This window comes from Glycine max, chromosome 19 (assembly GCF_000004515.6).
Source record: "Glycine max cultivar Williams 82 chromosome 19, Glycine_max_v4.0, whole genome shotgun sequence".
NCBI classification, from domain to species: Eukaryota; Viridiplantae; Streptophyta; class Magnoliopsida; order Fabales; family Fabaceae; genus Glycine; species Glycine max.
Genome location: NC_038255.2, coordinates 45,036,231 through 45,051,136, shown reverse-complemented (window position 1 = coordinate 45,051,136; position 14,906 = coordinate 45,036,231). Strand labels below are relative to the sequence as shown.

The 14,906-nt window shown below is 34.7% G+C and overlaps 2 protein-coding genes across 2 annotated transcripts; both read left to right on the top strand.

Moving 5' to 3' along the window:
- Positions 1–1,183: 1,183 nt before the first annotated feature.
- Positions 1,184–9,822, top strand: LOC100802562 (increased DNA methylation 1). The gene is made up of 20 exons (XM_006604536.4): positions 1,184–1,938; positions 2,861–2,932; positions 3,020–3,224; positions 3,413–3,521; positions 4,368–4,460; positions 4,658–4,750; positions 4,875–4,955; positions 5,063–5,144; positions 5,220–5,279; positions 5,367–5,419; positions 5,518–5,684; positions 6,698–6,908; positions 7,094–7,151; positions 7,284–7,340; positions 7,440–7,679; positions 8,674–8,738; positions 8,820–8,876; positions 8,954–9,047; positions 9,224–9,364; positions 9,536–9,822. The coding sequence occupies exons 1-20, from the start codon at positions 1,447–1,449 to the stop codon at positions 9,638–9,640; spliced, it is 2,535 nt and encodes an 844-aa protein (XP_006604599.1). The 5' UTR covers positions 1,184–1,446; the 3' UTR covers positions 9,641–9,822.
- Positions 9,823–11,252: 1,430 nt separating this feature from the next.
- On the top strand, positions 11,253–14,661 carry LOC100802034 (putative pectinesterase 14). Its single transcript, XM_003553519.5, has 5 exons — positions 11,253–11,884; positions 12,504–12,675; positions 12,819–13,025; positions 13,686–13,936; positions 14,414–14,661. The coding sequence occupies exons 1-5, from the start codon at positions 11,463–11,465 to the stop codon at positions 14,592–14,594; spliced, it is 1,233 nt and encodes a 410-aa protein (XP_003553567.1). The 5' UTR covers positions 11,253–11,462; the 3' UTR covers positions 14,595–14,661.
- The last annotated feature ends 245 nt before the right edge of the window (positions 14,662–14,906 follow it).

Sequence of the window (14,906 nt, the reverse complement as noted above, 5' to 3'; positions counted from 1 at the left end):
TTTACCTAACTGTTTTAATGCCTCTGTCTCCATAGCTATTTCTTTTTTTTGACTATCTCCATAGCTATTCATCGTAGTGGACTTCAAATTAATTTTTTATACGAACTTATGTTATGGAGGTTAATTATCACGAACCATTTTATTATGAAATTATATTTGTTGAGGACCAAAATATCGTTGCAAAAGAATGCATTAGCACGAAACCATGAAGAATAAATTTCTTTTCAAAATAGCGGCTAGTTTTAAAACTTTTGAAATCAAAAGTTAAAAAAGTTTTAATGACATTTTAGTTAAAAAATACCTTTGTCTAATGTAAAATGCCCCTCGCACATGTAATTTTGCTACGCCAGCAATGATATGTTACATATATAATCAACGTTAACAAAAACAAAAATAACTTGTTGGTTAGATTAAATTGTTGATATATTTATACTTTTGTAAACTAAAATCAATTATTTTCATGATACAGGAATAAAATTGTCACCGCTTGCAAAATATAGAAACTAAAGTGAATATTCACCGTAAATACAAAATCAAATCGATAATTAAACTGACAAAATACTACTAGTATTTGTTAGACACAAAATAGTTCAAGCATACGTAAACCTCAAGCCATTTGTGTGACTTAAACTTAAAAGGGAAGATATCGGATCCACCACTAACACATAGTTACTTCCTTTTTATGGGAACTGTGATATTAGGTCATCAAACGGTGTTTTTTCGTGACATACTTAAGCAATCTTTGAGTGCGTTCCCTTTCTACTTGAAACTTAACCTATGACTACTTCTTCAGTTCCAAATAAATAAAATTATACTTCTTTATGATTAAAATATTTTTTTGATCTTTGTGTAAGATTTTTAAAACCACACTTGATAAGTTTATCAAATAAATATTCTTGGTTTATTTGATATAAAAAATTACTGAAATTTTATTTATTTAATCTAGACTTCTATTATAAATTTGAATGGAAGTGTTTTAAGTAATTCTCTTCCTCATTAAGCGACCTATTTTATCTTAATCTTATATATTAAGTATTTTTATTTTTTTATTCATTTTAAATATACTTCTCCATTTTAATTTTAAATTTAATAATTAGTTCAATTTTTGTGAAGTGACGGGGGGCATTTCTGTCAATTGAAAAGACTTCGTTTTAAATTGATGAATTTTATTTACGGATCTGCCATTCTCCCCTTTCTTCAAATCTCATCTTCTACGACGTTATCTCTCTCTCTCTCTCACTCTCTCTCTCTCTCTGTGCCTCACTGATTGAGTGAAACCAGTGCCAGTGAAACCTTTTTTTCCTTCCTCGCCCCCTTTTTCTTCCAATCCAATCAAAACCAAAACCCCTACGCTGATTCTCATGTTCAATTACGGTCGTTTGCTCAATTCAATTCCCCTCTCCGTTGCTTAGGTCTCATCTCAATTTCTCGCAGATTTAGCCGTTCATGGACGCCGCCGTGAAGCCGGAGACGGAATACGCGGCCGTTTCGACGGATCAGCCTCGGAAAGTTTCGGTGGTGAATGGTTACATTGTCTACACTCGCGCCAAGAGGTCACTGGATTCGTGCAACGGTTTTTCAGAACACGCGGAATTGAAGGATAACGCCGAGGTTGAAGTTAAAACGGAGAACGGAGAGTGTGAGAAGCTGAAAAATGAGTCCACAGAGGTGGTTGCGAGGACGCGCAAGCGGAGCCGGCGATCGGCGTTGGAAGCGAAGGTTGAGTGTTGTGATCAGATGGTTGTGAGTGAGACGGAACAAGTAGTTGCGAATGGCGGAAGCGGAATCAACGGTGCATTGGGAGCTCCGAGGAATAAGATGGAGTTGAAGATGTCGAAGAAGATTGTGGTCAACAGGAAGCCTATGACTGTGAAAAAGCTCTTTGATACAGGTTTTCTTGATGGCGTTTCCGTGGTTTACATGGGCGGCATTAAGAAGGTTCGTTCGTTTTGATATTATCTGCGTGAATGAAGAACATTACATTCTGGAAAATAAAATTATTAGAATATATATATATATATATATATATATATATATATAGTAATATTGCATGTTAGCTATCAATTTTAGTGGGAAATATTTGCATGCATTTTTTTTTGGGTCTTAAACCTTCGGATCACCGGGGAAAGGACATGAGTAATTTGGAATTTGGCTCTAAAATAAATAAAGTATGACTAAGAATTATTTTCGAATAGAATCGAATTTGGATAGTCTTTTGAACGATATCAACATGTATTTTAAATTGAAGGTAAACTCATTTTTTACTTGGTAATAGACAAACTGTGCCACGTCACTAACATGGTGTTGTAGCATGAATGTCAGATATCAGATGCAATCAGTAGCTTCATAACAGTTCACACACGTTATTGGACCAATTGAATTAGTGACTGATTCTAGGTCTGGTAGAGTCGGGATATCCTCCTCCCCAACCAAAAAAAGTTTGTGCCACGTCTTATTTATTTATTTTTAAAAAATAGTAATTGAGTAATTTAGGACTTATTGAGTGAGTATCTAGTTAATTAAATGAGCCATCAGGATTTAGGACTTATGAGAAGCGTTAAGAGTCAATAACCTTTTTATAGTTAGGACTTAGGAGGACTTGTTAGCTGCAGTTAGAGTGAGGCATTTACCAATTTAGTCATAATTCATAACGTTATAAATGTAGTTAAAAGTAGGACACGACTATTAGTATTATTATATCTAGCCTTTTGAGCATCTAAGAATTCGAACCTGTGAAATTATTTCCTAATTATCCTTCTAGCTGGTGCTCGGTACTCTGTTTGAAAGAGAGTTGCTTGCTTTAGTATTTTGTTTGCCCATGATGTTTAGAGCCCGATAGTTTGATATGTTATTATTGTAGGCTTCGGGATTACGAGGTGTGATTAGAGATGGGGGAATATTGTGCTCGTGCTGTCTATGCAATGGACGCAGGGTGAGTTACGATTCTGTCTTTACATACCCAATTGTTTCTTTGGTCTTGGACTGCCTTGCCGAATATTAAATTATTATTTTTATGTAGGTTATTCCACCTTCCCAATTCGAGATCCATGCTTGCAAACAATATAGGAGAGCTGCGCAGTATATTTGCCTCGAAAATGGGAAGAGCCTGCTTGATCTGTTGAGAGCATGCAGGGGAGCTACCCTGCATACTTTGGAGGTGACAGTTCAAAATTTTGTTTGTTCTCCACATGAAGAAAGATACTTTACATGTAAAAGGTGCAAAGGTGAGGTTTGCTTCTGTTATCCAAAGTCATCAGTTTTTTGTTGGCCAGAGTGTCAAGCAGATCATATTTTTATTTGCAAAAATCAAGGGAAAATGCAATTGAGTCCCCCCCCCCCCCCCCCCCCCCCCCCCCTCCCCTTTTTTGTTTTCATTCAGTGCTTACTGTTAGTATTATTATTTTCCCCATAGGATGTTTCCCTTCTTCGTTTGTGGAAAGAGTGGGGCCTATATGCCGTTCTTGTGTGGAATCAAGGAAGTCTGAAGAAAGTTCAAATAACGTAGTTGGCAAAAGAGTTAGGTACTCATTTCTTCTACTTGAGTTGTTAGTTATACTCATGTTTGAGGACCTGCATCATGATGAAATTCTAGATATAATCGAGTTTTGATTGTTTAATCGGCTCTTTTTAAGTAGGTTAATACAGAAAAGTGAAACATTTTATTTTTTTCCTTCTCATCTATCAACTTGGTAAGCCTTTTGGCTTAAATATCTTTTTGGTCTCTCAAATTTGGGCCAAGTTTGCTTTTGGACCCCCAAATTTAGAAGTGATTTTTTATTCCCTTAATTTGAAAATAACCCAGTTTTAGTCGTAACCAGGGACAAAATAATTGTAAATTAAGGATTAAAGTGGACTATTTTCAAATTATGAGGACAAAAAAAAAACCACTTTTTTAATTTGGGGGACAAAAAATGAACTTGACCCAAATTTGACAGACTAGAAAGATATTTAAGTTTTTTTTTTTTTCTCTTTTTAATGATTAAAATTGAATTTACTTAACCAGTAACCAGTACATGTATGATTCCAGCACCCAGTATTCGAGTTTTTATCATGTTAGTGTGGGTCACTGAGCACACAATGGTTATGACATGTGAATATACATCAATTGCTTTTGTCTAAACAAGGTTGCGATTTAAAGTTTGTAGACAATAGTAATAGCTTAATTTTGTTAAGCTGGGGCCAGGAATATAATCATATGATTCATATGAAATAACATAATGTCAGTTTAATGGAAATCAAGGCTAGGTTCAAAATGTTGAAACTTGAAACTTGAAGCCACGTGGAAGGCACAATGACATGTCTTCTATCTCTTCCCCTGCTCCCTCTAATTTTATACGTTCTTTTACCATTTTATAACAATATTTCAGGTCCCCTAGACCAGTGGTTCTTTCCAACCCATCCAGTACTTCTGAGCTGTCTGTCTCTTCACAAGTTAAGAGACACAGGAAGAAAAGAACAAAGTTGGTATTCATATCTATTTCATCTGTCCTGTATTTCTTACATATTTTTGCATGGTGTTTTTCGCGTATCCAATGGCCTATGTTGTTACATAGTTTGAAACTTCATAGATTCCATGAATTCTTTGATAATTGTTATGTGGTCTTCTCTTTCTCTCTCTCTCTCTCTGAACTTACATTCTGCCAACTCTGTTATTAAGGGCATCAAAAAGGATTATCTGTTCAAATACTTCCAAGAATGCTTCTGTGGCTGTTCTACCCCGGAAGAAAAATTTGTTGAAGATGAAAAAGAAGTTTGTATCTACCTTCATATTTTGTCACTCTTGATGTATTTAGGATAATATGGTTGTGGGTGAATTGTTACAGCCAATTTTTTTTCCCTCTTTATTATAATCAACTGTTATTACTTATTACCAGGTCGCTGTCAGTAAAGTTGAAGTCCCCCAAAAAAACTTTAAATTTGAAATCTAATAAGAGTCAATGGAGGATAACTAAGAAGTTAGTTCCCTACAACCCTTTCATTTTTGTGTATTTATCTGGCCGCATTGTTTTATTACTCGTTGCTGATGACAATCATTTTGTTAATCCTATGTCTTCTTCTCAAGGGATCAGCGATTGCATAAGTTAGTTTTTGAAGAAAATGGATTGCCTGATGGAACTGAAGTAGCTTATTATGCTCGTGGACAGGTTGTTTTTGTGTGCGTATTGTGTACAGGTCATTGTATGTCTATTATTATGTTAACAGTCACATTTGGTTGACAGAAATTGCTTGAAGGTTTCAAAATGGGCTCTGGAATTGTTTGTCGATGCTGCAACACTGAGGTATTGCTCCTTACACTCGTATATTTGTAGGTATTCCTTAAGAATCTGTAAGTATAATTTGGTTTCAATGTATTAAATGTTGTGCAGATCAGCCCTTCACAGTTTGAGGTCCATGCAGGCTGGGCTTCTCGCAAGAAACCGTGAGTCATTTTCTTCCTTGGGAGTTGATGAGAGGGATATTAAACTGCTTTTTGATTATGGATATAGATTTTAATGTAAGTACGATAATGTTGGCCAGTTATGCATACATTTACACGTCAAATGGGGTGTCTCTCCATGAGTTGGCAATATCTCTCTCAAAAGATAGAAAATACTCTGCAAAGGACAATGATGATCTATGCATTGTTTGTTGGGATGGTGGTAATCTATTGCTTTGTGATGGATGCCCAAGAGCATTTCATAAAGGTCAGATATACATTACAAAAAACCTTGTTGGACAAATTATCTATTTGCTACAATTGTTTGAAGAGTGGAATCATCTTTCTTCCCCACTATTATTATATCCTTTCATTACTATATGGTTGTTCAAACGAAATTACTTGATGAATCAGTTAGGTAACTGGTCCAAGTAGCCTATTAGGCCAGATACCGACCTAAACTGGCTATAATCAAGGTTAAACCTGTGCCAGTTTTATGATTTGAATCAGTTTTGCAAAATGTTTAGTGCACCACAGTTAATTCAGGTGATAGCAACTACTGCACCAGTTATATGTTAGTCATACTCCGTGATAGGTTAGTATGCACTTATTTGTGCTCATTAATATACAAATATGTTATTTGGTTGACCTGGACCTTGACTGGGTTGATCACCAAACCGAGTTAAGAAAAACACTGCCTAAGATGATAATATGTTAGGTTCTTGGACAACAGAAGACTTTAAGTGACCATGATGATCATGATTATAATTCATAGGTTACCTAAAATGTAAGACGCCATTTTGTAATTCAGCACTTGCGTCTTCTATAACTCTTTGCAAAAATAACAAAAGATAAGGAATTAGAGAAATTCTTATTTATCTATTTTTGGCCGTACTTATATATTTTTTTCCTGCTTGGGTAAAGTTAATAGTTGTGTTATACTAGATTTGTTATCTAAAAGCTTACAAGTTAGCAGCGTCTTTTCCGTTGAACTTATTTTGTATATATTTTATGAATGAGATTGTTTGTCTAATCAAATTTGTACTCTCACCTTGCTTTTAGGAAAGATTTGTATGAACTATTATATTTTGCATGTCTTTTTAAATGGTATTATCTTTTATTTAATATAGAAATAGCTGAAACTTCTGTTTTTGATGTCTTAATTTTGTTTCAAGATTTTCTGAATGGATGCAGCATGAGGAATATATGCTTTGTTGGGTAAATTATGAGATAGTCATCTTCTAAGCAAACTGTTATTGTCCTATGTTTGAAAATGTACAGAATGTGCAGCTCTATCAAGTATTCCACGTGGTGACTGGTACTGCCAATTTTGCCAAAACATGTTCCAGAGAGAAAAGTTTGTGGCGCACAACGCCAATGCTGTGGCAGCTGGAAGGGTTGAAGGAGTTGATCCTATTGAACAGATTGCCAATAGATGCATTCGCATAGTCAAAGACATTGAAGCTGATCTTAGTAGCTGTGCTTTATGCAGGTAACAAATTCATTGTAAAGATTAAAATACATTTTATAGACTTAGCTGTCATCTAACATTCTACCTGAAACTGGCAATTGCCACCATGCGGATATGTTCTGATGTTCAAGTTAATGAAAACCAATATTGTATATTCATGATTGCACCGAGCTATACAATATAAAGATAAAATTTTGTTCATGTAGGGGTGTTGATTTCAGCAGATCTGGGTTTGGTCCACGCACAATAATACTCTGCGATCAGGTATGCATTCTGATCCAGTTTTGATTTTGATGTTCTCTACAAGGCCTCTATAATCATAGGTGCAATATTAAGTTTCTATTTCTTAGTTTTATTGAGCTAGCTTTTTGTTTGCCCCTTTTGCTTTTGTTGCAGTGTGAAAAGGAATATCATGTTGGTTGTTTGAGGGATCACAAGATGGCATATTTAAAGGTATGCTGTTCTTGTCATGTCTTTATATAAGGATATATTACTTTTGAGTCCAACTTCTCTTTTGCCTGTTGGGCATCATATGTGTCAAATTAATTACAGGAACTGCCAGAAGGTAATTGGCTTTGTTGCAATGATTGCACAAGAATACACTCTACTTTGGAGAATCTTTTGGTTAAGGGGGCTGAGAGACTCCCTGAATCTCTCTTGGGTGTTATAAAGAAGAAGCAAGAGGAAAAAGGATTAGAACCCATCATTGATGTAAGATGGAGGCTTCTTAATGGCAAAATTGCTTCTCCTGAAACTAGACCATTGCTTTTGGAGGCTGTTTCAATCTTTCATGTAATTACTGCTTACCCTTCTGAATTTATCAATAATAATTTTTTGTTCTACTTAATTTTATAGAGGTAGTTTTCCTTGTTTGTTCCCTAACAAATGATGGAGCTGCTTTGGTGTTTTACCTCCTTATTTTTTGTTACTGTCCTTCCTTTTCTCAGTTAAGCTTCACCTTACACTGTTATGTGTTGTGCTCCAAGTGGTCTCCAATCACAGCCTGATGCTGATTGTGGTTGAATTATATGATTTAAAACTGCTATATATATATATATATATGTATGTATGTATGTATATGTACCATTTTTAGGAAAACATTGAACAGAGTATCCAATAACGGGGATTCCACATCTCTGGTGCTGTTACACTACCATGGTGTTCACACGTCCCTGTGATGCATAGAGTATCAGGTCTTGTTTTGACAAAGTGGTCATCACTGTGCAGTCACCACTGGTGATATGTGAATTTTTGTCTGTGATTTCTGTCATATGCCAAGTGGGATAAGGTTTTTTTAGTTGATTTCTGTCATGCCTCCTCCTCTGGTTTGAGCTTCGCCATTTTTTTTAGTGATGCCGTTCATGTTTTTGTGCAAGGGCTGGTTTTATCATGCCCGCAACAGTCAAAATTGCAATCTTCCTAGTGAGCTTGCACAATTTTACAGTCGTTTTGGTATGATTGGTGGGTTTGTATGGCCTTTTAGCTGTAGGATCGGCATGTGATCAGATGATCCCATTTCCCACCATTCAACTCAGGAAGCTATTTTGTGGGGACTGAGACCCACCTGGAAAAGAAAGTCCTTGAACTCTATTTCTTTCATTTCAACTTGTATACAAGTTCTGCATATATTATGTGCGCTTTGCATTAAGTATTGCTTTTGTGAAATTTGTTACAATTTCAGTCTATTGGTGGCACTTTTCTGTTTTATCCCTTGGGAAACCATCTTCAATCATTTAATACATTAATAATTGGATTGATTGAGACGAGGCTCCCCTGCTTGTTTCAGGAATGCTTTAATCCTATAGTTGATGCAGCTAGTGGACGTGACCTTATTCCAGCCATGGTTTATGGGTTAGAAACTCCTTTTAAACCTTTTTTTGTCTTTATCTTCTCTCTTTTCTTCGTCTCAATTAAAGTTCCATCCACATACAGGAGGAATGTGCGAGGTCAGGAGTTTGGAGGAATGTATTGTGCATTACTAATAGTCAAGTAAGAAGTGGTTTTCTGTATTTAACTTTCTTTAATGTTTACAGTACTTCTTACAGTTTGTTTTTTGGATGTGGAAGTTCATCTGTGGTATCTGCGGGCATGCTTAGAATTTTTGGCTCAGATGTTGCTGAACTCCCTTTAGTTGCAACGAGTAATGGGAACCATGGAAAGGTAATAGGCTGTAGTGTTCTTCTGGTTGTCTTCCTTGCTTGCAACTTATTCTTTTCTTTATTTCAAATTTTCTGCACTCTAGAATTTCCATTGATTGATGTATATTATGATCACTTACAGCTGTTTTTATAGTGCATTAATTATAAATTATAATTGTATTTGTTTGATCTGAGCAGGGCTACTTCCAAACACTCTTCTCCTGCATCGAGAGGCTGCTGGCTTTCTTGAATGTGAAGAATCTTGTACTGCCAGCTGCAGAAGAAGCAGAATCAATATGGACTGATAAATTTGGGTTTAGCAAGATGAATCCAGATGAGGTATGTATTCTGCATTTAAGTACTTTTGATGTGGTAGCTATGTTAAAATTTTTGGCCTTCTTTTCAGTCCAGCATTTTTGCGGGTTAGCTCTTACTAGGTTACTGTGGCAGATAACTTAGCAATCTGCATTTTTGTCATAACACTATTTTGTTTTTCATCTTGTGCTGCAGCTCACCAACTATAGAAAGAACTGCCATCAGATGGTAAGTTTCAAAGGGACCAATATGCTGCATAAAATGGTACCTTCGTGTCGGGTCATCAATAATCAATCATGACATTTTTTTTTATAGAAACGAAATCAATCGTGAAAGGGGAAAACCCCTAGCTTTCTCGCTTCCTTTTTCCCTTTCTTCTGGTTTTGTATATATTAAACTTTTGGCTATTTGAAGCCATTGTTGAAGCGTTCCTGCCATTTGTTTAAACATTTATAATGCCATGTATTCTATTTTTATTTTAATTTTAATTTTAGTAATATACAAGTTTAGAAGTTCTTGATCTCGGACAAGTACTTCGAAATATAAAATATCTTTACCCGATAATACTAGCGCCACAAGTTCGTTGTCTGCGAATGTAGGCTTTGGCTTACAATTTTCCATGTATTGTAATATTGATGTTTATACATTTGAGTTGATTAATATACTGGATTAATGATTTTTTAAAGATTTTAAAAACTTAAAATAGTAATTTTAGTATTCGTTCTTAAGTTAAAAATTAACTTTTATTCACAACATTATTAAAAAAATTATCTACGCAGCTCAACAGTTAAAACGGTGTTTGATGTAAGTAAATGAGCAGAGAAAGAAATTGATAAGCGAATAAAGGGTGGTTTGGTTGTGTTGAAATGGGGAAGAAATGAGAAGAATTTTTTAAAAATATATGTGGGTTTCGTACCTTTTTCTCTCTATTTTAATTTGAATATTTTTTTTCCTTCTACACAATCCCTAAGTTTCTTCTCTTGTTTGGTTCTGTTAAAAGACGAGACTATATAGCCGACTAAAAAAGAATCACAGGAAAAGTTAAAAAAACATAACATAAAGCATCCTTCATCACCTAGGAGGAAAGGTATACAATTGTTTTTTTAATTTAGGGTTTCATGCTGTATTTCTCATTTTTCTGTAATTTTTTTTTATCTATATAGGTGTTTGAACATACGTCGTTTTCTTTTCTGCGAGAATTGTGAATAATCATATATGCTGTGTATGCTTCGTTTCACGAGATTGATAGCATACGAAATATATTCACGATGCCAATATGTACTAAAATGTCACTTTGGCATCACATGCTAGCCAAAAAAAATAAAACTGTTACTCTTGATATACCCAAAAATATATCTGCTAAAATTATTTATGCTCTTAATTTATTTTAACCCAACTAAGGCTAAAAGTTCGGAAGGATTAAATTCGTAGCTTCCATTATTTTTCTTCGCAAGAAAATATATAAGCCTTGTAGTGTTATTGTGCCGATATAATTGTTCTGTACACACTGTTATCGTTTGGTTTTGCAACACAACCCCTGAATTTCTCTCAGCCAAGTATTAATCAACAATACGCAAGACACCAGTCCAAGAGGGGTGGTTGCAACGGATTCAATTCGAAGTATCTGCAATATAAACTGAACACAGTGCATTCCAAGCTAAGAACCCAACTTCACTCTTTTTCAGAATGAAACAAATTAAATAAAACATATTTATCAATAGTCTCACTGACACCGCCCCAATAATGAATGAATATGAACCTTCATTTATTCTATCCTCACCTATAATAAACTTTTTTTATTTTCAGTATTTGTGCAATTACTTAGCGTGTCCATCTTCCAATCTATTACTGCGCATCTTTGTCTTACCATAAAATGTTTTCCTAGATAAATCCATAATGCTTTGAAAAGCAGGCTTTAGTATGAACCTCTATACACGCCTAGCTAGACATGACACAGGCCAATACGTACATTTCTTACCTCCCACTCCAATCAAGCATCACTAGCATACCCTTTTCACATGCACATAATAAAAGCATTCCTCACTCTCCTCCTCTCCACCACAAACCCGTTTCTTAGCTCAAAATAACTCAAATATACTACACCATTTCATAAAGCTAAAAGATGGGATTCAACAGAACCCTCTTTTGGCTTTCTGTCTTTGTAATTTTTCTCTTTTCTATCATATTTGTTCTTTATACCACGCCACCTTCCCCCGCTGCCAACACCGCCATTAGTCCTCAAGATAGCTTCAGTTTCCAGATTGGTATATTTAGTAAGATTATAAAGCTTAGTGGCGCTGAACACTTTATGTCTCTGATAACAAGTATAGCTAGGAGGAGACATCATCACCGGAGGAGTCATAAGGAAAAATGTGACAGGTCCAAATGGGATTCCAAGCTTATTCAAGACTATAATGTGAGTCTTGTTCTCACGGTTGACTTAAAGGGCTGTGCTAACTTCAGTAGCGTGCAGAAAGCTGTTGATGCTGTTCCTGAATCTAGTTCTGATACCACCCTTATCATAATCGATTCTGGCACATACAGGTTGTTATCTCAGTTTTTTATTAATTCATCCTTTCTGCCAAATCACCTCCATTTTTCTTTTGCCTTCCTTTTCATTTGTTAAAACATATTGTGAACATAACAATTTTAAAATGAATGGTTTAATTAATATTAGATCTCAGAATCTCTTACATTCAAGAGTCTTGTGAGACTCAAGAGTAACTAATGCACAGGTTTATTTACCGTATGTTAAAATTTAATGTTGGTAATAATATTGGAGGCAGTAAGGGATCAAATTTTAGATGACTTGGTCCTAAAGGTTCTTATTCCATGTCATGAACTTACTACCTAAAAGCTTAAATTATTAGGTGAGAATTATCCTTGAATGATTCTTTCTCACATCATTAACTGTTTTCAATCCAAGTTGTAGGGCATGATCAAATATGCTTGCCTACATAGATAATTATAGGGCTTTCCTATTATATCTCAATCCCATTTTTTACAAGGGCTATTTTAGCATTATACACCAAAATTTTGAAAGAAAAAAAACTCAAACTTTTAGATGGAACAACATATACAACCCCACTTGAAGGAAAGTTAAATCAATTAAATTTATTTTGAAAATTAAAAGAAAAATTCTCAATTCTTTTACAAATCACAGAGAGAAGGTAGTGGTGCAGGCCAACAAAACAAACTTGATAGTTCAAGGTCAAGGGTATCTGAATACAACCATAGAATGGAACGACACCGCAAATTCCACCGGCGGTACTTCCTATAGCTACTCCTTCGCCGTCTTTGCTTCTAAGTTCACTGCTTACAACATCAGCTTTAAGGTAATATTAAGCATGCATGTTAAGCTGCATGCAATTTAATTGGTTACTTAAGTTGCATGCTTGCATCGTACGTGGATATATATATATTATTGCCATGTTTGCGGCTTGTGAGATCTTAATTAACGTTTTGTTTCTTTAAAAAGAACACGGCTCCTCCACCGTCACCAGGAGTTGTTGGGGCACAAGCAGTGGCACTGAGGGTAACCGGTGATCAAGCAGCTTTCTATGGTTGTGGGTTTTATGGTGCGCAGGACACACTCAATGATGATGGTGGGAGACATTATTTTAAAGAATGCTTCATCCAAGGATCCATTGATTTCATATTTGGAAATGCTAGATCACTTTATGAGGTATAAATTAATAAATAAATAACTGCCTTGCCTTTAAAGTATGTCTTGTCTACCGCAATATATCCTTTGCCACATACACAAATTAACAGATTATATCCTCTGCAATGATACGACTTTAAATTTTAGTGGCCCCATCATAATTGAAAGATTAGGTGAAACTAGTAATGTTCATATGGGGGCATTAATTAAATGACAAGTTAATTATTAAACAAATGTTAAGTTCTTACGGTTTTTTTTTTACGTTTTTTTTTATAATTTTCACATTAAATATTTTTTTATTTTAATTTTTTAACCAATGTGCTAAAAATACTAGTTAACAAAATCCTAATTATTATATGAAGGTATATAAACGTATATCATTCATTTGACAAAGTGAAGTAAATGCCATTCTAGCATATACATACTTAAATTAATTAAAATTTATTTTATTCATTTTTCAATTCATTATATAACTTCATGTCATTTTAAAGGACTGAAATCCTAACTAACTTTGACTCACATAATTTAAATTAGATTGAAAACATTCTTTTTGTTTGTTTTATAACACACTCTTGAATTGCAGTATGCAATTAATCTGATATCATTCTGAAAGAAAACTTGATATATGGTTTGGAAAACTCAGAAATTAACTTATAATTAAGTTCTGATATGCATGTGCAGGATTGTACCATAAACTGTGTAGCAAAAGAAGAGAAGGATGGGATTAGCGGGTCGATCACCGCTCAAGGGAGACAATCGATGAATGAGGAAAGTGGATTTTCCTTTGTGAATTGCAGCATTGTTGGGAGTGGGAGAGTGTGGCTTGGAAGAGCATGGGGAGCCTATGCCACTGTGGTATTCTCAAGAACATACATGTCTGATGTCGTAGCTCCTGATGGATGGAATGATTGGAGAGATCCCTCTAGAGACCAGTCTGTATCTCTTCTCCTCGTCCTTATCATTTTTTTCTTTTAACTCAACTTTCAACACATGATTTTTTTTTCTTAATTATGTTTTTCCCCCTCAAATAAGGAGGTATGTTTATTTTAGTCTCTTAAATAAAAATTTGTACTTTTTAGTTTTTCCAATTTTAAAAATATTCTTTTTAACCCTTCTTAGATAAAAATTTGTAATTTTTAGTTACTCAAATTCTGACTGAGAAACTAGGGACACATATTTGATTAACGGTTCACAGTATTTTTGAGTGTTGAACATACATGTTAGAGAGTAAATTAAGTTTCGTGACATGTTTATGTTCGAAAGTATATTTGCAGAATTTAATAGAGCCTTATTTTTGGTTTAATGCATTAACAGAGACAAGAAATTAAAAAAAAAAAACAAAAAAACGTTTGTCTATGTTATTCACTATCTGGTTTGATTGACAGAGCGTTATTTTTGGTTTAACACAGGAGTGTCTTCTTTGGGGAGTACCGTTGTCTTGGACCTGGAGCAAATTATACATCCAGAGTCCCTTATGCCAAGCAACTCAGGGATTACGAAGCAAACTCCTACACGAATATTTCGTACATTGATGGAACTGATTGGCTTCTTGATTATTTTCAAAACTATGTTAACCCTTCATATATCTAATGGGAAACAATTAATAAAGCTCAACTGCTAAATATATATGTACATATATATATTTGCCCAATAAGTACAATCAAGGCTTTATTTTTTCTTTCGCTCATTCAGCAGTTTAATGAGTACATTTAAAGTAACTTATAAAAGTTCAAACCAAGTTGTAGAGGAATAATTAACTGTTGAGTGTTTAATCCCTGTATATGAATTCTCTTATTTAACTAATAATCACACCATATAAAATAGCTATTGTGTATGACGAATAAACAGAAACAAGGAAAGTACATTGATAATAATAGCCTTCATACCACATCAAATGAAAGA